The sequence below is a fragment of the Acanthisitta chloris genome, unplaced genomic scaffold, assembly GCF_000695815.1.
Source record: "Acanthisitta chloris isolate BGI_N310 unplaced genomic scaffold, ASM69581v1 scaffold1830, whole genome shotgun sequence".
Lineage (NCBI taxonomy): Eukaryota > Metazoa > Chordata > Aves > Passeriformes > Acanthisittidae > Acanthisitta > Acanthisitta chloris.
In genome coordinates, this window is record NW_008649820.1 from 2842 (window position 1) to 28682 (window position 25841).

General features: G+C 38.1%; 2 protein-coding genes across 2 annotated transcripts; both read left to right on the plus strand.

Annotated features, from left to right (window-relative positions):
* The first annotated feature begins 1210 nt into the window (after window positions 1-1210).
* On the plus strand, window positions 1211-11882 carry RRH (retinal pigment epithelium-derived rhodopsin homolog). The gene is made up of 7 exons (XM_009073167.1): window positions 1211-1419; window positions 5259-5449; window positions 6948-7047; window positions 7741-7894; window positions 8261-8429; window positions 10474-10652; window positions 11632-11882. The coding sequence occupies exons 1-7, from the start codon at window positions 1314-1316 to the stop codon at window positions 11735-11737; spliced, it is 1005 nt and encodes a 334-aa protein (XP_009071415.1). The 5' UTR covers window positions 1211-1313; the 3' UTR covers window positions 11738-11882.
* Window positions 11883-13188: 1306 nt separating this feature from the next.
* Window positions 13189-25032, plus strand: LRIT3 (leucine-rich repeat, immunoglobulin-like and transmembrane domains 3). Its single transcript, XM_009073276.1, has 4 exons — window positions 13189-13274; window positions 14580-15058; window positions 22649-22954; window positions 23969-25032. Exons 1-4 carry the CDS (start codon window positions 13189-13191, stop codon window positions 25030-25032), a joined length of 1935 nt encoding a protein of 644 aa, XP_009071524.1.
* The last annotated feature ends 809 nt before the right edge of the window (window positions 25033-25841 follow it).

Consider the following 25841-nt stretch of genomic DNA (forward strand, 5'->3'; position numbering starts at 1 on the left):
TGATCCTATGCATTAATGATGCACAAGTTTTACATCAAAATTGTCTTACTTTTATATTCAAATGGACAAAAGATGCAGGATGTCTGTTTTGGAGAGCTGAGGAGTGGGACAGAATGCTCAATGAGTGTTTCACAGGTTAGAGAAGGGAGAGCTTCTCGTGTATACTTCCTTTCTATGGGATGGCTGTATTCCTTAATTCTGCCTGTGTCCCTGCACCCTTATTGCTGCTCAGAAGACACAGGCCTAGCCTGGAAGCCTGCTTGAGCTGCCTGTGGACCACAGACAGTTGTAGAATCACTGGTTGCTCATCCTTGTCACTTTTATACCCTGTATGAATGCTAACTGGAGGCAAAAACTGTATGAAACAACTGATGGGAAACAGCTCCTTTTGATACTGCATATAAGCTCTTTGGGCAAGGATTTATTGCAGCTGATATTTATGCAGGATTTTGTAAAAGGTCTTTGCCTTGATGTGCTGGTACCTCATTACTGATGAGAAGAAAACTACAACTTTTGCTGCTCAAGTCTTTGGGAAATGCCAGATAATTTTCTGCCCAGTAATATGCTTTGGAAAATTTGCCCAAAGTAAGCTTACGTGTGTTGTGTTTAGAAGGGGGAGGATGTTCAGACTTACAAGGTATATTCAACATTTTCTGCAGACCAGACTGTTTTAAGATACAGCAATTGAATTCTCTGAAAGTCATGCTTCACTTTAGAAAATACTGGGATGTGTTTTTCTTGTGTCTCTCAGCTTGAGGGTTTAAATCAAACAATGAATCCTGAAGAAGTGTCTTTAAAGATTTGAAGAGATGGGCTTTAGAGTAAGCGTATCCTGCATTTTAAAGAAATTGACATTTGTGTCTTCATGTAGTTTTTTTATGCTTTCTGTGATGATGAGAATTAGTTCCAAGCCAGGCTGATAATCAAGTGAACTGAGTCAACTTTTGTTGAGGTTTCCAAAGCATTGCACAAGAGGTTTGAAGGAAAAAGTTTGGGGGCATGTGACAGTTAATCTCTTTAGCAGTAAGAATGAAGTTTAAGCATACTGTTGGAAATTTGCTCAGTTCTGTGCTGCTCTTTGTTTTAATTAACAATCTCCTGCATAGATTGGGAGCGTAAACTTCTTTCCACTTTAGTCCAATTAAATTATGCTTGGAAGCTGTCAGTGGTGGGGAGAACTCCTCCCTACCCCCCTTCTTTTAATTGTTCAGTGAGTCTGTTGAATAATGAAAGGATTTGCCTGACAGGGTTTTGTAGTGTTTCGTCGTCTTGATGAATTATTGCAGAGGATAGACAACAGTCTCTTGTCGAAAATGCATTGGAATGATTCATACAATTCCTCAGAAAGTGACAATGAAGCTCATTCAGCCTTTACACAGACTGAGCACAACATAGTTGCAGCTTACTTAATAACAGCAGGTATGGGCATTGGCAAATTGTTGCATAACTTTAAAAAATAGAACTTGTAGATCTGAATGCTCATTTTGTGTAGTAACAGCAATGGTATTTCATTTTGTATTAAACAACTGTCTGATGGCTTTTCTCCATATTTGTGGACAAGTTAGCAATCAGCAGCCTGACTGAAATGCGCAGAAACATCTGAAGTGTGCAGAACCAGCTAAGTTTTCTGCTCTATATTTGAAGGCAGTGTTGTGTCTCGAAAAATGTATTTTGTTGATATGTAATTATAGAAGAGAGTGAGAATTAATTTCTGCCAGCTTGCAGAAGAGATAAAAATAGGGCATAGCTGTCACATCTTGCATTTTTCTGTGATGTGCTCGAAGCTATCTTGAGGTTTCTCCTGGGCCACATGTTCGTAGTAATATATGTGTAGTCTGAGCATGTGAGCAGTGTCTGTTAGGGGGATGTAAGGGGAAGGGTTGGAATGTGACTTGGGAGGAGGGAGCTGGTCATTAATCAGAGAAGAGCAGACTCCAGTTGCAGCTGTATTTTTCACCAATGACACGTTACAAAAGCATGCTGTAAAGCTTGACATCATGTTAGTTCTCTCTGACTGCAGTGGTCTTTGGATAAACCTGAATGATTATAGAATTTTTCTTTTTTTCCCTTAAAACTCTCTTATTGTATAGCCACAACTGCTTCAGTAGTGCTTTTCTGAAGCACTGAGTGCTATAGCAATGAAAAAATCTACCTAACCAAAACCTGAAAACTACTGTGTTTAAAAATAGGCTTTCTGTATCTTTATTATGGAAAATCAAATTGGTTAATCGATACTTTATTAATAGACCTCATTAATAATTTATTCATAATTTTTCTAGAATTAGATTTTTAAATACTTTAGAATATTAATGTACTCTACACTTATATGAAATAGTACTGCTGATTGTTATTTAGCATATCTGTCTGGAGTGATGAGTATCAAGTTGCTGTTCTGCTAAAGAGGGTATTTTTGGAAGCAAAGACAATAATTTATTTCAGGTCTTTAGAGAAATTGGTCAAACAGCTACACAGATTTCTTAAGGAGCTGTAGAGATGGATAATGGTCAGGTATTGGAAGGCTAGATATACTCTGCAGTGCTGTCACACTATTTGCAGGTAACTGCAAACAGTGCTGCAAATAAGTGTGTGCCTGTTATATTTTGCTTAAACTTGATTACATTATATGTAACAATGTGGTCTTTTCAGATTGTTTTGATCCCATGATGGTAGAGATCAAAGGTGTCTGTGATCATAGGTGATCATGGGGTATCAATGGAATTAGCCAGAATCAACCCAGCACTTCTTTCTTAATCTTGCATGGAAATTAAATGTCAAAAAAAAAAGTTGGATTAATTTGTGGGTTGTTTTTTGTTTGGTTGGTTTTGTTTTGTTTTCTTTATTATAGTTACGGAGGTCTAGTAAGTCTTCACTTTCTTAATAAGGAATGTTTTTGACGGTAAGGGCTATAATATATTTGAAAATATGATTGATTGCTTTGCAAATGCTTCACCACAGCAAATCTCACATCTGGAGAATTTAAGCTGTGTAGATGTCTAAGAATAAGAATGAAGTCTGGATACAGTGTTCATCATTATGCTGCTTTTTAAAAGGTTTGAATGCTTCTCTCTTTTGCAAATAATTGCCTTGTTTTCTGAGAAGGAAGCAACTGTTAAGTATTGCACTGGTCAGTGTATTAATTTTTGTGATGACAACAGGGATACTCAGCCTGCAGGAAACAATATTGCCTCATGGATATCTTTCTGCTTATGGTGGTGAAACCTTTGTGAGTTTCAGGTATAATAAAAAAGGTACCAAGGTGACGGTGAAAGAAGATGGGTCTGGTTTTGGGAGTCCACATCCAGTATGACAGCCACTCACTCAAACTCCTTACACAATTATGCCTCAGATCTGTGATGACAAAAACTATAGTGTTTCAATTCATAGGTGAAACTTTTAAAATAAAAACAAATCAAAAGAAACAAAACCCCAAAACAACCCCAAAATTCTGAGGGACATTTCCATGGGTAATGTGTTGTTAGATTTGTACTAAAATAACATTCTGCTATGCACTTCTGTTTTCAGGTGCCCAAACTATACAAATATTCGTAAGTTTAGGCCTTGATTCAGTGATATAACAGTGGGTTAGCGAAAGTTTAGGGGATGGGAGTTTGCTCTGGATACCTCTACAACAGGGTGGAATCTGAAGAGAATAAAACAACAATATTTTTTTTATTTTGTGGCAATGCCTTTTAAACTTACTCCAAGAAGCATGCAGTAAGATTTGGCTAGGAAGGGGGAATGACAGGAGAAAAGGAGAATGTGGAGGTTTTAATATAGGTCACCAGAAAAAGCTTCCTAATGCACAAGGTCCTGAAGAGTGTCCTGGGCACCTCAAAGGGCCTTAAATCCAAAGCAATTTTCAGAGGGATTGGATATGAAGAGAGGAGAATGTTACATTTAGTCCTGTTTTAGTACTTGTGATGACTCTTTGACTCCTGGACATTTCTTGTGTTGCCAAATAATAGATTTCAGGCACAATTTGAATCAAGTCAGATAAAAAAAATTTAAATAGGTTAGTGAGACAGGAGCCATTTCAATGCAGAGCTGGACTTTTACCTTGGCTGTGATACAGACCTAGAGCTTGTTAAGTTTAGGAAATAGCTCTGGTGCAGGCCCAGCCTTGCCACTGTGGCAGGCTGCGTGGATCAGACTACTTGAAATAGCTTAGAAAATACAATTTGCAATAACCAGATGCTGGCAGAGCTTTGGGACCTCATGAGCAGAGTGGGGTTAGTCTGGCTATCTTAGTTGCAGCAAAGTCAAAGCTTGTATATTCCTTTTACCCAGGATTATTGTCTGAATCATAAAATCATAGAATCAATCGGGTTGGAAAAGACCTCCAAGATCATCAAGTCCAATCCTAATGTGTCTACTAGACCATGTCACCAAGTGCCACATCCAGTCTCATCTTGAAAACCTCCAGGGATGGTGAATCCACCACCTCCCTGGGCAGCACATTCCAATGGCTGATTACTCTCTCTGTAAAAAATCTCTTCCTAATATCCAACCTAAACCTCCCCTGGCAGAGCTTGGGTCTGTGCCCTCTTGTCCTGCTGCTGGTTGCCTGGGAGAAGAGACCAATCCCCACCTGACTCCAACCTCCTTTCAGGGAGTTGTAGAGGGTGATAAAGTCTCTCCTCAGCCTCCTCTTTTCCAGGCTAAACAATCCCAACTCCCTCAGCCTCTCCTCATGGCACTTGTGCTCGAGTCCCTTCACCAGCCTCATTGCTCTTCTCTGGACCCACTCCAGCACTCTCAAATGCACAGTGGAAACTCTCTGCTGAGAACAGTCAAATACACAGTGGAAACTCTCTGCTGAGAACAGAAGATACCAGGTGTTGGCAGGGGCCTTCTGCTAGATCAAGTGCATCATAAGCATCACTTTTATTTTTTTACCAGTCACCAATTTGCATTTTATTTTTACCATGGAAGTCAGCACTGTACTTGGTGGCTGGAGTGTTTGAAGTGTAATCCTAGGTGCATATGAATTTCTGCTGTGCTTGTTATTGCATTCAAAGTCCCAGGTTTGGCAAATGCTCCACTTTTAGCCCTTACTGAATCCAAGTGAAAGTTGCCTAATTTGAAAAGCTTTTCTCTTCTTTTCAGGTGTCTGTCCTCTTTGCAAAATTGCACTTGACTGACAATAAAGTTTGTTTATTTGGGACTTATGTATTGCAATAGGCTGCATTTTCTTTTGCATGTGTATTACTGGCTAGTGTGTATCTTTTGTAAAGTTTCCCCTTTTTCTGTTTTTGCAGGAGTGATAAGCATTTTCAGTAACATTGTTGTGTTAGGCATCTTTGTTAAATACAAAGAGCTTCGGACAGCAACTAATGCAATTATTATCAACTTGGCTTTTACTGACATTGGTGTTAGTGGCATTGGTTACCCCATGTCTGCTGCCTCAGACCTCCATGGAAGCTGGAAATTTGGATATACTGGATGCCAGGTATTGCAATTCAGTCAGAGACAAAGTTCAGGGCACTTAAAAGCAAACTGAGAAATAAGTAGTAGCTCTACCTGGTGTTAGTCCTTTTAAGAGATAAGATGGAGATGCAGAATTTGACTTTAGATCTGAAGCTGATGTTCTGTAATATCAACAATTCTGGAGATAGTATTTCATGTGTATTTCACTCTAAACTTCTATTTGTAACATGAAGACATTAAAGTGTAACCTTGTACCTATCAACTAGAGATTTTAAAATAGCTTTAAGAAGGCTTAGGAAATGAAATACCCAAATGAAGACAGTTGTAGCAGCACATGCACATTTGATGACTTATTTGAGTGTTAAAACCACTTTGGATGTGGCTACTGCTTTAATGGTGAGCATTACAGAACTTAATGGGTTCTGCTTGGCAAATACATGTTCTTTTGAACAGGACTGTTAGGATATTCAAAATGAAGGCCTGCAAGGCTATTGGTCTCCATTAAAGATTTAGTTTGGTTTTAATAGCTGTTTATTTTTAAGAATAAATAGGCTGAAAAAAAATTGTATGCCACAGCAGATAGATGGTGCACTTTGCTCACTGTGATTTAAATTTACATTATTGATAGACTGTTGGACTTAAGTGCCCAGGAAGATGAGTAGTAATGTGAAGGCATATGCTGAAAATGTATCTCAAGGCAAACATTATCAATGCTATATATTTTTGGACCTTTATATAATGGATGTTTATAACAATCTGACATCACTTGCCTCAGTACACACTTACTTCAAGCTCAAAATTCAGTCACTGTTTGACAGCAAGTCTCACTTTTAATATGTTTGAATCTAGACTAACCTGTAGGGTATTGTCACTGATGTGAAATTTCACTACCACTGCTTGAAACAGAACTCAGCTCAACCTGAACCAAACGAATCCTGTGAAATGAGATGGCTGACTGTCATGTGGTTCTATTAGATCTGCTTGTGGCAGGTGGTCTGGCACAGGGCTCTGGGGTGCCAGTGGTAACACAGCCCTCCCACTCATCCTTCCTGATCAGGCTGTCCATGGGATGATGGGGCAGGTGCACTTGGCACATGTTGGGATTACAGCATGTGTCACTCTGCAGTTTATCTGACACACACAAAAATGGGGCCAAGGGGAGCTAAGTAACAGAATTTCACATTCATCAAAGCCAAAAGTTTCTTGATGAAACAAATGCCTTCAGTTTTCCTTAACATGTATTGAAAACATGAAATGAACCTCTCCAAACCCTGAATCTCAAAATTTACTTGTTGAAGTATGGCATTTGTTTGATTTTTATACTACTCTTTTTAGGATTTCTGATGTGCACACAAGCAAGTTGCTTTTGAAACATTTGCTTTTTAATGTACCAGCTTCAAATTGCCTGCATTGAATTAGTTCCTTCAAGACCTTGCTTATGGAAAAGAACTGTGGCAAATTTGTGCTTCTACCTTTGAAAGATTTATCAGAAAGGATTTTCTTGTTTGCTTTAATTTCAGATCTATGCTGCATTAAATATCTTTTTTGGGATGGCGAGTATTGGTTTGCTCACTGTTGTTGCAGTTGACCGTTACCTGACAATCTGCAGGCCTGATATAGGTACTCTACTTATGGTAAAAAATTGTTCACTGATGGGATTCTAAGGGATAAAAATCTGATTTGATTGTATTGTTTTCTCATGAATGGCTCTGTAATTACAGTGCTGGGCATAAATTGATCCTACATTACGTGGTTAAGTAAGTTATCTAGTTGGCATGGATGGTACTGCTTGTGAAAGCAAATAATTCACATTTATTCAGGCTGTTATTCAGTTTGTCAGTTATATTTTCATGGCTGTTTTCAGTCTTTAGAAGGCCACATCCATGTACAGAAGCACACAAGAAGCCTCTGGCTGTGGCAGGTTTTGACCTCTGCAAGCTGATGTGTGTCTCTAGTGTTGTGCTAACACCACACTGCATGTTTTTCTCTCCTCTGTTACAGCTGTGTTGTAACAGTGAATTCCTCCCAAGGATGTACCTGAATGCACTGTCACACAATAAGCTTTTTGGCATGGGGTCAGGATCAGGTATTGCCTGTGTGCTGAGAGTTGGAATGGGTGATGGTATTTAAGTGGCTAAAAGGCTGGAAAGATTGAGATGTCATGCAGCAGTATGAAACATGCATGCTGCAGTGTTCAGGAGTGTAGCCTTTTATTAACCCCTAATGTGCTTTCTGGAAGTCACTTATTCTAGTTTGATGCTGGAAAGAAGCAATAGATGGCAATGGTTTGTGATTGTATGTGCTTGGCCACAGGAAGAAGAATGACTACCCGTAGCTATGCCACCCTAATCCTTGCTGCTTGGATCAATGCAGTCTTTTGGGCTTCCATGCCTACTGTAGGCTGGGCTAGCTATGCCCCGGATCCCACTGGAGCAACATGCACAGTAAATTGGAGGAAAAATGATGTGTAAGATTCCCCTTCACCCTTTCTTTTGACTTTGCTGTCTCATTGAAGTCTAAGATTATTTAATTCACCACTACATGAACATAACTTCTTTCTGAAGTGTGAAGCCTAATTTAAAAAAAATAAATTCAAAACAATGGAAAGAACATAGAGCAAATCTAGAAAAAACCCCCACAGGAATTGAGCCATGCTTGAAAACTGCAAGACTTACAGTTGGCAATAAAAAAAAATTAAAGCTAAAGAAAATTTTCTTATTATTTTAGAGCTTGTTATAAAATTTAATAATCAAATCAAAATACCAAATTGCTTAGGAACTTTTCCTGGATGGCTATTTGTAAGTTACTCTGTTTTGTTTTTCTGTCTTATCAGGTCCTTTGTTTCCTACACAATGAGTGTAATTGCTGTTAATTTTGTTGTACCCTTAACAGTCATGTTTTACTGTTATTACAATGTTTCCCGGACAATGAAACAATATGCCCGCAGTAACTGCCTGGAGAGCATTAACATAGATTGGTCTGACCAAGTAGATGTGACCAAGGTAAGGTAAATGAGTGTATGTTTTTTTTGAAGTGTGTTCTTTTGTTTAAAAGTCTTAGGGGCAAAGGAACAGTGCAGCTTTTCAAGCATTTCTGTTTCCTACATTCCCCCTTTTCCTTTCATACTAAATATTAACTCAAATTGAGCTTTGGTGAAAACCCTTGGCTTGACTTATAGGACTAGATTCTTTACTTTTGGCCTCATACTATTTTCCAAATTAATAGCTACTTTGAAAGCTGGGAACATCATCAATTTTCCTTGGCTCTGCACTTTGTCATTACATAGCAATGTACCTGAGAGGTGCCCTAGGAGAATTTTTATTCTCTGTGTCTGCAGAGTCCTTAAGCTTTCTGCTAGGTTCACAGGTGTATCTGGTCTGAAATGCATTGTTCAACTCTGATTTGAACTTGTGGCCCAGGAATTTCCAACTCCTGAGCTGTGTGATTCCAATCCCTTGTTCTTTTCAGTCTGTTGAGCTTATCTCTTTCTTATGTAAACAGTAGCAAATGTGAGTTATGGCATGAAATAGTATATCCTGCCTGAAAGGTTGACATTCTTTTAATGTATAAAAGTCCTTGAGAAATATTGAAGTTCACTAGCTCCTTTGATTTTGTGTAAAGAGGTGATTTATGGTTGGGCATGATGAAAAAGTGAGAGAGAATTGGACAGAAGAGTATGTACCTATGTTTTATAATTACTTATCAATGCAAACTTGAAATTCCTTGGAAAACTTTCTCATTACTAAGTTCTGAAAAACAGTATTTTTGCCTAAAAAGACTAATGTGAGCATTTTGCTTTTATTAAGAACTTTCAGAATGCTTGAAACTGAGGATTTGGTTCTAAATTTAGACTCAGATTTGTGAAGAAAATGCATTTTTCCTGTTTTGCAGTTGAAGACACAGAGTTTTATTTAAAACAAAAATAGATTGAGGCTTTGAAGTTAAGCAGTATCCTTCTTTAGAACTGGACTGCTTGCTTTTCACAAAATAGCATCTTCTAAGCTTTCTATGCACCCAACAAACCTCTAAATGAAAGGCTTCTTTCTTATGTTATTATCAATAGGTATTGCATTTGCATTTCGATGGGAATGTTCTGTGAAGGCAGTCACTGCTTGTTTGTTGGTTCTGCTCCAGAACAGCTCATACAAGCCAGCCATTTACTCCTCTTTTCTCATTTTGTTCATCACTGAAGGATAGAATAAGGGTATAGGTACACAATTCTGGGGAATCCTATAGGTACAAAGTGCACTGCAGTTTTGTTTGGTTTTCTAGTGGTTTGTTTTGTCCACTTGATTAATTTGAGATTTCCATTCTAGTTTTCATTACTGATTCATGTCCCTGACAAAAGCCAGAAAAGTCTGTCTCAGTTGATTAACACTCCTACCCTCCCACTACCCCCAGTTTGTTGCTGTTCAGGTCTAGCTGTGGCATGGTGTGTTTTGGAGTTTGAGCCCCAACATGCTCAGATTGTTGTCAGACATGACTGCTCAGAAATCTCTTCAGTATGACACTTGAACGTGGCTATCATGCTTCATTAAACCAAGCAGATGCTTCTGGGTTCCTCAAGTATATGGTCTGAGACTTTGTGTCCTAGAACATGTACTTTCTTTTATTTAACTGTAGCATAATTAAGCCTTATTAAACATTTGTATTAACAACCTTATTAAACATTTGGCTTAGATTTTTGTCTCTGTTCATATTTACTGTTTGTAATAGCATCCCAGAGTGACTGTTGTGGGTGTCATCGTTCATGTGTGAAGTCCTTTCTGGTCATTTAAACTCCTCATGGACAGATTTGATATAATCAGTAATAGTGCTGACTTTGAAGGAATGAAAGAACAGCATGCCCAATACATGGCAGTGAGGTGTGCTATTAAAGTGAGATTTCATTGTAACCTGTCAAATTTTGTTAGGTGTGCTTGTTTATATCTTATTTCACTCAGGATAGCTCCATTTTCACACAGGTGCATGTGCTTGTGAGGTTAGGTTATGAGGTCTTCATCTTGAGGTAATACTGGCTGTGTGTCTGTTCCTCTTGTTTTGCAGATGTCTGTTGTGATGATTGTAATGTTCTTGGTGGCATGGTCTCCATATTCTATTGTGTGTTTATGGTCTTCCTTTGGAGACCCCAAGAAAATTTCTCCTGCAATGGCCATCATAGCCCCTCTATTCGCAAAATCTTCCACGTTCTATAATCCCTGCATTTATGTTGTTGCAAACAAAAAGTAAGTGTTCCTAATTTAGTGCCAGTCTACTTTATGATTTTAGCATATCATCTGACTGTAGAAGGATCATCTGTAAAATAAGACAAACTGATTAGTGTAGAGCAAAGTGTAAGCCACTGTTAACTTACCGAAGATGACCTTTTGGACAGGAAGGTCTAAAATAACTTGCTTTGATCATCATCAGAACCTACTGAATTTTTACCAAAGATGACCTTTTGGACAGGAAAGTCTAAAATAACTTGTTTTGATCATCATCAGAACCTACTGAATTGGCAAAGATTTTTGAGAACACATTAGCATAGCTTTTTTAAGAGTTTTGAAAGTTGCTTTGTGTTTTAGCAAGGGGATTCATTATGGAATTTGGGTTGCATCAGTAGCAGACTGGTTTTAATGACTGTGGCCAAAATGCATGTGGCTTAGTAACATGTAACTTCTGTAGATTTTCTTGCTTGATTTGGGATATATCATATTCTGACTGATTAGGATGGATTGATCATTTTTATAAAAGTAAATAAGTTAAACCCATTCTTCTGTTTTAAGCCAGCATAACAAATGCTCTAATCAAGCCTGTGCCTCTGACTGAGGACTGGGTTTTTCAAAGAGGAATTCTTCTTTTCTCTGCTACCAACCTTCAAGCAGAGCCTATGATCTCTGTCTAGGTAAACTTACCTGACCCTGCTGAGTCAATGAAAAAAACATCTGGTTTTTTCCCCACTCTGTAAGTTCACCTTTGTCTTGGCTGTACTCTCTGCTGGGATAAGCCAAAGCTGCCGTGATCCCTGTTGTAGAAGAAATACTGAATTAACCATGCATTCCTGTACATGGAAGTTAAAAAGACCTAGGTCTTTTTGAATTCCAAATGCATCTTTTTTTAATAAATAAGTTTTATTTAATAGTTAAGGCCAGCTTACCCAGTTTTTCTTTGTATTTGGTTCTCCAGCTAATAATTTTTCTGTTTTTCCCTTCTTGACCTTTGCAGGTTTCGGAGGGCAATCCTGGCAATGGTGCGATGTCAGACAAGACAAGAGATAACTATAAACAATGCCTTGCCCATGAGTGTATCTCAAAGTGCATTGACATCATAGAACTCCTGTCATTTGCCTGCATAAATTATATGGAAAGGAGTGAAATCTGGGTTAAAGTTAATTAATCTTTTGGATGATTAATCTTTTGTAATAATAATCTTCCCCATTCAGATGTTTTCTGTTAATTACAGTAATCTTTTTAGATAAGAAAGCAAAAAGACAAAACCTGTTAAGACTTTAGTTTTGGAAAGTGAGGTTTATTGGCCCAATATGTCTGTCCCAAACAAAAAAGGCAAGTGAAGTGACCACTCTGACTCTTACAGAGTTGGGCAAGGTGACAGAGGGGCCAGAAGAGACTGAAGCAGGAATTACTTAGGTTCAGTAACCCTAGATTTTACATCTGTAATTCCTTTCAAGAATTACTTTCCATCAACTTCCCTTGAAAGTTTTTGCAGACTTGAAATATTCTGTATTCTCCCTGTGGGTTTATACATCCATACCAAGTGCCCATGTTGATATGCTTTGTAAAGTTCTGTTTCTGTGAATATGTTAGTATGTCAAAATACCTAGCCAAACCCTATAGAGCCTATTATCAGCTTTTTAGGGTGTTGAAGGTGTTTCAGGATATTTAAAGTATTTTTAAAATTTTGACTCACAGAACCAAATTAGTTTGTAGGAAAGATAGATTTTTTTTTGTTAGCAGCATGTTTCTAGTGCTTGTGACTGCATAGCAAATCCTAAAAATGAGACAAAATATACTCTAAAGCTCAACATTTGGGAGACACATAAAACTGAGTAAATGTTTATGGTAATTCCTCAACACTTCTAAGTCAATCTTAAAGTTATATAAGTCTGATGTGTAATTTTCAAGAAATACCTTTGGCAATATAAGCAATGGGTTTCTTCAGGATGAAAAAGATGACTCTGTATAGATCTAGATTCTATTATTATATATATATGCATCTGAAGTTTGGCTTTGCAGTGTGTAACTTATTTAAAATATATGTGCATTTTTGGCAAAACCCTGTTTTACAGGATTTTTTAAAAGCACTGGAATCTAGGCTTCTTATTCATTTGTATTTTTAGTATTAAAGAAAATTACATGTAATATCCTTGTGGTGTACTAGATTTCCTTCAGGAACCTTGGAACACTTTATGGACAGTAGCGAATGCACTTAGAAGAAGTAAAGTGATATTTTATTACACACTAACTCTACAAGCTACATATTAAAATAGCCTTGAAACATCCTGGATGTGATTTGAAGCAGAGTGTGTTGTTCTGACAGAATAAAGAATGAGCTGGTTTAACTGATCCCATTCAGGATACATTTGAAGGTTAAGCAAGTGCAGATCTCAGCTAATCTGTTGTAATCTGCTGTTACTAAATGGATGTCTACATTCACATTCGCAGCACACTGCACATGAGTGCCTAGGAATAAGTTTTCAAATTTTTTTCATATCAGTTTTTCTGGGAGGAAGCCATGTATCAGTTTATTTACTTCTACCTCCTAATGAGCTTTTTTGAAGAAGTTCATGGCTTTTGTCCTTCACAATGCACTTGTGTTTACCATGGCAGAAGTGATGGCACTGGAACAAGGTATATATTTTATTATTTGTTATATAGGGCAATTTATAAGGAAAAGGGTTGAAGAAATTGGAGATAACATTCTCATGCGTTGCAAATTAGTTCTAGCACTGTTGAAATAAAGGTTTATTTTACACTGATTCTATGGCTGGCAGCATTTGTGTGTAGGAGCAGATGGTGATTATGGCTTTGTACTTAGCAAATAGCTACTCTAAATCTTCATTTTTTGCAGATGGTAATTTCTTTCTACTCTGTGATTTTCCTACTATTGTAATGTCCTTTCTATTTCTACAAACTAATTAACTGATATAAGGTGATTCTTGTTTAAATAAAAACAGTAGTTTCTTATTTTTAAATATACAGTAAATCATAAAATTTTTGGTAATAAGGGCATTGATTTGAAATGTGGTGACCTTGTATGTCATGTCAATTTTTGGAGATGATACTCTTTGTCACTGCTACTTATTGTTGCAGCCTGTCTGGTGTAAAGCTGCATGAGGAAAAGTAAAATAGAGGAAGAGTCTAGTTGCTACTTATTGTTACAGACTGTCTGGTGTAAAGCTGCATGGGGAAAAGTAAAATAGAGGAAGAGTCTAGAGGAAAGGGGCAGAAAATTAAAGATAGACTTATTGAGGGCAGGAGAATCTTCAAGCTAATATGTGTGAACAATATATCCCAAAGAAATGCAAATATACTGGTTCCTGAGAATGCTGAGAAATCCCATTTTCCTGTAATCAATGGGAGTGGAAAGTTCTTAGCACCTCTATGAAGCAAGTAATTTGTATGTAGAGACCAGAAAGAGGGCTAGAAACTCTTTACTGAAATATGCTTTGGTATTTTCAATTTTCTGTCTATTCTGAAAGTTAAGTATAGAAAATACCTTGAATCTTCATCATATAGAAAAACAAAGATTAGTAATACTATATTCTGAATTTTAGTAAATTAGCTGGCATGCAGTTCCTGCTTGAGATACATGCATGTATTTTCCTTGTACAGTGGCTTCTGTTTTTCAGTTGTCAGTAGATTGAGAGATGGGCAGAGGAAGGTGCTTACATGCTTTAGGATTAAGCAAATCTGGATTACATGTGAAAGTATAATGTCTGTTTTGTATTTTTTTTCTCTCCAGAAACTCCTCATTTCTGGAGTTTGTTCAACTTTTAAATGCAGAGGACTGTCCCTGATCTGTTGTTCTCTGTTCTGGTAGTAGTGTTGCAGAAAGTAATAGCATTTGCATTTAAATCTGAAGTTCAGATTTCTGAAAAAGAAATGCTGATATCTGTCTCCATTTATTTATTCATTTATTTATTCTTATGCTAGGTCTGTACTCTGTAATGATCCTGACATGTATGAGATCCCCGTGAATGTTCCTGTGGATACTGTAAAACTTCGTATAGAGAAAACTGTCATACGAAGGATTCCAACTGAAGCCTTTTACTACCTAGTAGATCTCAAATACCTGTGGGTAACTTACAATTGTGTAGCCAACATTGATATCAGCAGTTTCTATAACTTGAAACAATTGCATGAGCTACGGCTGGATGGTAATCTGCTCTCGACTTTCCCTTGGGAATCACTGGCAGAGATGCCCAACCTACGGACTCTCGATTTACACAACAATAAAGTTACCAACATTCCCGCTGATGCTGGCAGGTACCTGAAAAACATCACCTACCTGGACATATCCAGCAACAAGCTAACCACCTTGCCATCAGACCTGATGGATATTTGGCCCCCCTTCTCAGGAATTTCCCAGTCCAAGAACACGGACATTCTGGTGACACAGAGAGCCATTCTGGGTACGTTAAAGAGACTGTTTCATTCCTTACTAAAATGTACCTAAACATTACATTGCAAGTGAGAGCAGGTAGGGGACCAGCCTGGGATTCAGGGGAGTGGGTTTTATCCAGGTCAGTCTTCTGTTTTACTTGGTTATTATTTATTTATTTTCTGTTAGTGACAGAAAACCATAGAATGAAGATAGTGACCTCCATGTATATTATTATCTCAAGGTTATAAAACTGAAGTAAAATCTATAAGCATACAGTCTACAGGAATACAGGCCATGAAAAGTATTAAGTATCCATATAAATGCAGGACTTATATCGTGTTTCTGAAGACATTTCCCTCATGACTATGTGTTTGCAATTGCAAGAGTGTCTGTTTGCAACTGGTTGTGGTTTTTCTCCCAGTGGCTCACAAGCCAAACAAGTAGCTAGAGGTGATGCTTGTATAAAGCCTGTCCTGTGACACAATGATGCAGGTAGAGTTAGTGGCTCAAAAGAGGACAACTCTGCTCTCCCCAGGATCCCTTTTGACCTTGCATTACTCTAATGCTCAGTTGTTGTCCTGAAGTTTTTCCCAATTTACTTGTTCTGTATGAGAAAGAGTAGGAATTTGATCCTGGCAGCTACATGGTACTTTTAATAATGTTTAAGGTAAGTTTTTAAAAAAAATTTGGCCAGACTCCACTTCTTAGTCTTGCAGGTGACCTTTTTCTCTTCTGCAGTCTCAGAAGTTGGCACTATGGGTATTCTTTTCTGTCTCTTTTTACGTGTAAGTGCATGTTTTGATGTTTTTGTAGTGTAGCATGTGGAAGGGAGGAAATCCAGCTGGCTGTCTCTACTGGAGTAGTTCTATAAGCACTGCTAAAGATCTGCCCTGCCTTGTACTGCCCAGTATTTCCAATTTCTTGATCTAAACCCCCAGTACTCAGTGTTTATTTTTTAAGCTGCTTTGTTTCACAGCAGAAGCTGCAGTTGGAAATTCTCATTCAGTTGTAATTGTACATAAGTAACTTAATAGGTGCAAGTAGGCTGAACAACTTCTTCATATGCATGGTAACTGTGGGTTTGCAGCATTAAAGGGTCTTCATTCATTCAGGATTTAAAAAGAAAAAAGGAAATGCTGTAAAAGTAAGTCCATCTCAGTACTCCTTTCCCTGTCCCCACACTGAAGACTACAGGACGCAGTAAAGTAGGAGCTGACTAGGATAGATTGAATCTTCCTCATGATCTTGTGTGGGAGTCTCAGAGGTTAATTGGTTTCCCTGTCTTACATAGTCCTCACCACTTAAAAAACAAAACAAAGGAAAAAAACCAACCCAAAAAACAAATTCCAAAGAAACTTAAAACTACACACACTCTTCTGTCCTCCTCTTACCCCTGGCTACCATCTGCAGACTTCATTGATAGAGGCACTTTGCCAACCTCCTCTAGTCCTGGCAAACCCTCTGGTGCCAGCATTGGGTTCTCTAATGACTTGGAATGTATCCTTTGGACCATTTTCTGTTAGAAGCTACAACTGTGTTTTAACACAGATGTCCAGAGAGGAACACACAACTGTGTTTAAGCAGCACATTTCTTTTAATTTTTATTTTTTAAAATGTTGGGTGCTGTGGAAGGCTCTATGCTATCATAGATTTGTATCTGAGAATGCAATCTGCCAGGTAGTACTTTCATTGTCTTGTGTTGAGTAAATCTGCCATAAGTAAGCTGTCAATAATAAGCTGAATTTTTTTTTACTGACATCACAACCTTCTGATGAGTATATCTCAATGCAGACAGACAGTGCTTGCTACATAAGAAATTCTGTAGTGAATAAGAAAACATCCCCTTCCTTTGGAGATTAGAAAGTACAATGCTCTTTATGTCATGAGTTATTTTGACAAGTTTACTTAGTCTCCACTGAATGTTAGTTTTACTGTCTTTATTAGTGGAGCTTGAGAAGTTGTAGTTACAGCACTTGCACTCACTGGTGCTGTTGATGGGCTGTTACAAAGCAGTTGTTTTTCAGGAATGAATGGTTGATAGAAACGATCAGGCTAGAAAGATGATTTAGGAGTTAAGGTGTTGCTATAATGCTCCAGCTTTCTTCAAGGAGATGTTGGCATGACAGGAGCAAGATGTGCTCTGTGGCATTGCTTCCTCTCTGACACCCCTCCTGTCTTGGGCATGCTGGAACTTGAGGGAGGAGAAACATGTCCTATAGATACTCTTCTCCTCTGAGGTGGAGGTAAGGATCACACAGGTGTGTTATCAGGAAGGATCTAGGCTGCTGGGATGCAGATCCAGAGGAACTGAATAGTTCTTGTAAAGTCAGTGCTGTTCTTAAAGCCTGTGGCCAGACCATCCCAGAGCCTTCTGTGGTAACCTCCTCCAGTGCTTATCTATCAGGATAGTGTGAAAGTTTCTCCTAATATCCAACCTCAATCTCCCTTACTGCAAACTAATCTGATTACCTCTTGTACAACAGGAGATGGACATAGAGAAAAACTAATCACCATCTTTTACAGTAATCTTTCAAACGTTTTCCTTCCCTGATCACCATCCTAACTAATCACACCATTTTTTTCACTGGCTTCTAATATAACATGAGGTGTGGTTTTTTGTTGTTATGGATTTGGGTTTTTTCCTTCAGTTTTTCTACCATAGTTACTGGTTCCCTTTTGACTCCCTCAGGATTTTAAAGAAAAGGTTTCTCTTAAAATATGATGCTCACAATTGCATGCTTTTATGCTCAAGAGTGTCCTATGTGCCCCAGCCATTCTCCATGAGAGCATTCAGCCTGTCCTATGTACCTACATGGAATGGTAAATGCAGCCAGAACTCTGCTAGAAGCTGGAACCTAGAGCAAATAAATTCTGGTTTTGGCTAGTCAGGAAATGAAGTAATGTGAGAATGTCATTGCAACCTGTATAGCTGTGCTTTTGTAATATAAATAGCAAGGGTATATAGTGTGCCTGAATGGCTGATAGGCATGCAGAATGGTTTGGAGGCACAAAGCCTGCTGCATTTGCACTGGGGGAAAGAACGGATAGAGAGCCATCCTTGGTGTAGTCTCATCCATAAGGCTTTCAGGGAGCAATCCCTGGAGTGCAAACTGTCCCTGAAGCCACGTCCACCTTTGTCTTGGAATGTGCCCTTTGGAACAGTTCAAACCAAAGCAGTGGAGCTCTGTTTGAACTCAGTGAGCTGACAGCCAAGCAGTGTGAATGACTGAGGGACCTGAGTGTGAGTTCTGGTCATCTCTTGGTTACTTCTGGAACCATAGCCTAATAGTTTGGTCCAAATCACAGCTGTATCTGCATTGGCTGCTGTACCAAAACTGAAATTTCTGGTATGAATTATGACAGTAGCATTTTCTGTAAGGGAAAATTTAGTGAGTCACTGAGAGGAACGGAGGAATCCAGTATTTGATAGGGTGGCAATTAGATGAGATCTTGCCTCTGTTGCATGTAGATGTGCCAAAAATTTGGTGTGCTGCAGGTCCATCAAACTCCCAGCCGTTATGCTGGGTCATTAGGTTAGCTACTGCTTTTCTTGAAACAACTCCCTAGCAATTACTGTGTGTAGAAAACACTGGGACACAGAGAGGAACGGAGGAATCCAGTATTTGATAGGGTGGCAATTAGATGAGATCTTGCCTCTGTTGCATGTAGATGTGCCAAAAATTTGGTGTGCTGCAGGTCCATCAAACTCCCAGCCGTTATGCTGGGTCATTAGGTTAGCTACTGCTTTTCTTGAAACAACTCCCTAGCAATTACTGTGTGTAGAAAACACTGGGACACAGTGCAGGACATGGACTTTCCTGTTTCCAACCATGGATCAACAATTTTGTGGCTTCAGTTACACGAAAGCTTGGGTAGGTTAGCCCAAACTGTGGTGATTATTTCTATCAAGACTTGAATATTTCACATCATACCATGTTTGCATCAACTGAAAAACATCATATTACACAAGTTCTGGTCTGAGTCTGGTTACTGATTTACACAGGAAATTTTGCTCATAGCTCTTTTCAGTGCTAAAGTCCATATTGACACAGCACAGGGAAAGCTTTCTTACTGAGACTAGGAAAATGTGCATGCACAGACACACATATACATGTGTTTGCCATTGTACATGCAAACATACATATAAATGTGTGAAAGCAAATATAAAATATGCAAAATTTAAATTAAAGAAAGGTTTTTTTTTATGGCAATTTATAATCCATATTTAATGTTGAAATACACTGTGTTGGTATATTACAATTTATAAATATTTATTTATGTCTGTTTTGCCTTGGTTAGTATTTATTTCTCAAATCAACAAGCTGCCTTAATATTTCTACAAAAAAAGTTCAGGGTTTATAAAGACTTTCTGTTTCATCAGATAAGCATGCCATTGGAGAATTTTTATATTTATTTTTGCTTCTTAGGAAATTCCTGAGGGATTCCATCTCATTCATTTATTAAATCTCCCTACTTTTCTCTGGTTTCTTAATTTTTTTCCTTTTTTTTGACCTTTTATTTATTATTTTATGTGGTTTTTCTCACTTCTGCCATCTTGTAAACAAAAGCTGTTAAATTTCAGAAGACATTTTGGAGCTGGAAAACTAGGTTTGCATTCATATTTCTGTTCTCTTCAATAGCTAACTGAAGTATAATGCAATTTCAGTGTTTCATCCTTGGTTCCAACTTGACAGTGCTTTGATCTTTTAATTTTTTGGGAATTCACATGGTTTGATGACTTACAATGGATAAAAATAATGTGAATACTGTCAGATGTTAGCAAGACACAGATAAATAGAAGGGATATGCCATGGAGGCAAGGAGGGAACTTCTGTAGCTCTATATATTATATGTATAATATATAAAGTCCTGCTTCTGTATAATATATAGGTTTTGCTTCTTTAGCCAGTTCCACTTGAAGCATGATGGATGAGGCAGATGAAGTGACTCACATGAGTCTCTCTTTGCACAACACACAGAAGTACAGAGTCTTCTTGGACTGCAGCATTCTTCTGAAACTGAAGCCACAATTTCAGAATGACCTGAAGTGGTCAAATCTGTGTCCCAGACTGGATTAAATAACCATCCAGTCTAAGGACTGTTCATGTTTGCTTCATCATTCCTTTTATTTTGTCAATTTCGGCTACTTATTGTGATAACTTTTGGTTTTCTTTGGGACACTGGGAGAATATGAAAGTCATATATAGGAACATCCATATGAGGAAAAGTATCTTCACTGAAAGGGTGGCCAGGCATTGGAGCAGGCTGCCCAGGGAAGTGATAGAGATGTGTAGATGTGACACGTAGGGCATAGCTTAGTGGTAGACTTGGCAGTGGTTCGTTACCGATTGGACCTGATGGTCCTAAAGGAGTTTTCCAACATAAGTGATTCTATGATTCTATTTCAAAGGCTTTTGAGCACTTCTCGTAGGTTAGAAACAATGATAAATGGCTTCCTTTCGTGCAATAATGTTTGTAGGATGCAGAAAGGTGGAAGAAGAAATATTTTCAACAGTGGTCAATGTAAGGGAGAATCTGCTGCCTAGTATGTGGGACAGGAGCTCTACTGATGCTGCAGCTCTGGCCTGATTAACACTGTGCACCCAGAGTTTCTGCCCTGCTCTCTGCCTGTAGCATAGCTTGCCTCTGCTTCTGTCCTCTACATAGCACAGGGGCCACACTGGGAGTTCACATGCATTTTAACAGCATTTGTTATGGACAAACTCTGGCAGTTGAGGTCTTGTTTCAAGGGAATTCTGCCTTCCTTCTTATACATTAGGGGTGTTTAATTCTCAAATGCTCATGTAGTCTATCTATAAACATAGTGAGGAAAATTGACCCCTTATATGCAAGTGAGAATGAAAAAAAAAGAATGTTACAGAAGTATTGTCACTAATTCTAGCTACAAACTAGAGCTTCCCTAATTGAAAAGATGAGCACAAATAGTTACAGACTTGTGCTTGATTGAGCAGAATTTTTATAAGCACATACAGTTGATGTGCTTAAATACTGAAAACATTTGGATGGTCTCTCTTTTCCTCATGAATATGTATGTGAAATTCGCGGGCAAAGTTTTGTATTTTGGAGAATTTGTTTTTATTTTTTTGAGGAAAAGCAGTTGCTGATACAGTTTCCTTGTCTTCTCCTCTGTTCCAGTGAGCAATAAGTAGTGAATAGATATAAAATCTCTTATGTCTGGAAGGAGTGAAATTGGATTGTGATGTCAAAGTCATGGAATCTCTCCAGGTCAAGTCTTGTTTTAAAGAGTGGGGATTAATTGGGGTTTACCTCAGTTTTAACCAATCACTGCCATTGTGCTTAAAATAACCTAATCTTGGTCAGGCAATAAAAGGAAACAGTAGTTAATTATTCATGTATTCTTTATTCTGTATCTTTTTTTCCAGAACAAAAACCAAAATTCTTCTATTAGCTGTTTTGATAATTCTTAACAATACACACTTAACAATATTAGCTGGTGTTTCAAGCTTTTTTTAAAATATTTTTGGACTAATATGACTTGCCTGTTGCACTAATCAGTAAATACAATAGCGAGGGGTTCTTGCATAGCATCCTGTTTCAGATCATCAGTTTTGTTTATTAGTAGTACTTGAAAAAAAATAAGAAATGTACAGCCAAAAATATGAGGCAAATGAGAAAATATTTGAACTCATGAGTGGTATTCTCTGTGATATTTTACCTGGTGAAGCCACTGTTGCTCTATGAAGGTCAACATAGTGGAGTAATGAATACCAGCTGAGGATTGAGCCTTGTATTCCTCAGAAATGACTATTCTCTTTCCACATAATAAGTCCACCAAAAGGAAGAAGCCTTTCATTGGAAGACCAGAATCAAGAAGCAAATGTTATAGCCTCTAATAGAAGCGAGAGAGAGTTTTTGTGTGCCATCATAAAAATACTGTGGCCATTGAGGGGTTTTGTGATCCTTTCTGTTTTCTACTCTTCTGCTATTCTTTATGAGTATATTTCAGAGGTTGTACTAAACTGAACCCAGATTTCTAACAATATTGGTATAGTTCAGAGCCAGATAAGAATTCTATTGGCCTAAAGCTTCTTCTCCTTAGCCTTTATCCTTTCTTCAAGGGGCAGAGATGTTGGTGTAAGCTCTAAACCCTTAAATAATCATGTTCTCTGCAAGTATTGAAAAGAGGGTCAGAGAAGATCACACTGTGAGAGCCCAGAGGAGGACTAAAAGGAGAGGAGAGTGAAGGGAAGCAATAGCCCTGAGAAGCTCAGTTTCTAGAAGGCACAGGCAGGTAAAATGTATCATCACTCTTAAGACATCTTTTCAAAGTGTTTTTTCCTAGATAAATAGGAAATTTAAGCAAAGATAGTGCCAGTATATTACTATGCTCCTGTAATGTTCTGTGAAGAAAAAGTTTAGATTAATAAACATTCATACTCTTCTCCCTTACCTTTAAAACTACTCGCCCTCCAATCAGCTGAACAAAAAAATACTGATTGAAAGAGAAAAGATTAACTCAATATAGGTCCACAGTTGTCCTTGATTGTACTTAGTGATAGTTATGCATCATACTGTAATCACAATATCCATATATTGGCTGACAACTTTTTTTCTTTCCTTTCCCTCTCTGCTCCAGGTTTTCAGGACAACCCATGGTTTTGTGATTGTCGCATATCAAAGCTAATTGAATTTTCCAAAATTGTGGACAACTCAGTTGTACTTCTTGATCCACTGATTTCATGTAGTGGACCTGAGAGCCTGGCAGGAATCTTGTTTCAGAGAGCTGAGTTAGAGCAATGTCTTAAACCATCTGTGATGACATCAGCAACAAAAATCACTTCCCCTCTGGGAAGCAACGTTCTGCTACGCTGTGATGCGACCGGGTACCCAACACCGCAGCTTACTTGGACTAGGTCAGACAGTATACCAGTGAACTATACAGGTATAACTGCTCATTTATAGAAACGGGAGAGCCAAAAATTGTTGGGTTGCTTGTGCTTTCAGATCATTATAATGAGTAACAATGGACCAGGTATTGCATCAAGCTGGCAATCATAAATGTGCAACAGCTATTATGAAATTCTTTGTCTAGTTCTTGTGCTTAACAGGTCCAACTGACTGTATTGATTCTGGATGTGGTCTGTGATAAGAACAATGAGTGTGGAAGGGGAAAATGCAAGAAAGGGGGGGAAGAGTAAAGGGAAGTGGTGGTTGGGTTAGTTAGACTCTAACTTAGAAGCTGAAAAGCAGAAAGAAGAACTTATTACTGGAATCTCTGTCTTGTTTCAAAATGTTCATATCAAAAAAGCCAGTGAGGCCATAACCATGACACTGGAAACTCAGTGTTGTAAACATAGGATTTTCCAAATTCATGTTTTCTATGTTATTCACAAATATTGCAAGACTGCCATTCTAGCTGCTATGACAGATATTAATGTAGTAACTTAAATGTAAAAAATATGTCTTGTTAACGCCAAGTGGTTAGCAGTTATCATAGGTCTGAAGAAGGTAATTGTCCAGAGTACTGAAATATCTAAAGGAAAAAGTAATTTCCAACAGTGTTTTAAATGGCTAGTATGGTCAGTGTCACTTGAAGTCAGTGAGACTTGTATTTATGAGTCAATAGCTGCTATAAGACATTTGATTTTGCTTTATGTGGTTTTGTTTTACCTAGTGAAACTGCAAAATATATCATAATTCCTCCAGACATTCATTTCCATTTTGACCCAAGCTGAGAACTTTTATTTACTAATATAATATGGCAGGGAAATCTATAGTTTGTGTTGGGAGTTTGGTTTGATTTTGCTTTCTTTGTTTTGTTTGTTCTTTGTTTTAGAAAGTTTAATACGTGTGATTCCTTTTGGCAGAAATAATGTAAGGGAAGCAGTAGTGTAATAATGTTTGCTTTATTTTTACTTCCCATTCATAATGTTTTACTCTTTGCATTTTCCTGTAGTAATTCACGAAACACCTGGAGAGGGTGTCAGATGGTCCATAATAAGCTTGACAGGGATTTCATACAAGGATGCAGGAGAATACAGATGTAAAGCCAAGAACTTGGCAGGAATGTCAGAAGCTGCTGTTACTGTCACAGTGGTTGGTGTAGTTACTACGACTGTGTCACCACAAAAGTACGGAAGGAAGCAAGAGGCTGAGAAACAGAATACAACTCAGGAGGAACCCAAGCAGGAACCTGAGAGGACAACCACACCTCTTTCCACCACACCCACCACCACAGTACTGGTTAGCACTGAGACGTCAACTGGCCTCACATTAACTGACAAGAAGCAATCCAGGCCCATGTTCGATGGAAAGAAAAGTTCAAAGGTAGTGGCCAATGGAAACAAAAAGCAGCTTGGGGAGATAAGCAAGAAAGGTGAGAACACTTCATTGAATACATCAGGTATAGCTGAGCAAAATGTTACTGTGAAGAACCTAAGAGTGATCAGTGAAACTGATGAAAGAGTGACCTTAACTTGGAAAACTGTCAATGCCACAAGCAACTCTGCAGTGACTGTGTTATACTCGAAGTATGGTGAGAAAGATATGTTGCCTCTGAGCACTGATTCTAGCAAAAACAAAGTCACAATTGATGGTTTGCAACCCAGTACTCAATATATGGCATGTGTCTCACCCAAAGGAGTGCCACCTACAAAAGAACAGTGTGTTATTTTCTCTACTGATGGGTTAAATGATGAAAGTGACTCTCAGTTTTCTATCCTGGTAGTGGCCAGCAGTGCAGCATGCGTGGTCGTTTTACCTGTGATATTTCTTTTACTCTACAAAGTTTTAAAACTTCATGTGAAGCCAAAATCTGCAAAGGAAGCTGACCTTGCAAAAGAGACCTATGTGCAATTTGAAACATTGTCTCTGAAGCCTCGAACAGTGAATACAGGAGAGCAGCTCTGGGCACGAAGGTACACAGATGAGTCAGAAAGACTTCTCCTTTGCTCTAGGTCGAGCATGGATTCTCAAATGACCTTCAAAAGTGAGGGCTCTAGGTCTGAATATCTGTGTTGAACATGGATGAGGGTGGATACGGAAAAAATAATAGGCAAAATTAATCCAAAATCATGATACTGCATCTGGAAGCAGATTGATGCTGAGTGGTATCAGAACATATTATCTGATATAATACAGTCTACTGGATGAGTAGGGTGGTAGGTAGGAGGGAGAATGGAAGAAAATGTTGCCCATTTATTTTCTTTTTTATATCTTTGTCACTTTGGATGTGAATGATCAATGTTCTTCAAAGCATAATTACAGCCTGAAATGGTTCCCTGGTTTAAAATCTTCTATTCTTTGTTTTTTTTTAAAAAAATGTTCTGTTTTCTCTTCTCTCATTTTAGCATATGATGTGCTAATTGCATGTATCAAACATTAATCACAATCTTCATGAAAGTGATTTACTCAAAAATAACAGGAAATCAGTTTAAATTGCTTTTATTGAGGACAAAACTTTATTTGAAAAAACAAGTTTTCTTCTAGCATCAGCTCGTGCTTTGAGACATCATACAGCTCTGTGTGTCCAGTATCATGGATTGTAAGTGTTCTCAGGCCAGTCAAGACTGAAGCTAGGCAGCCACAGCTTATAGGCTCTTAAAAGGTACAATAAACATCATATTGTCATTTTGCAGATGCTATGGCAAGGGGCAAAGGAGCTTCTTTAGTATTCTGAAGCTCAGGTAAGATATCAGAAATTCTCTGAGAGACACTAGATATTAATAATGTTCATTTACATCAAATGATCTTGTTGCAAAATCTCAGCCTTAGAATTTACTTGGATGCATCTGTCTATATACCTCAATTTCAGAAATCTCTGTACAGAA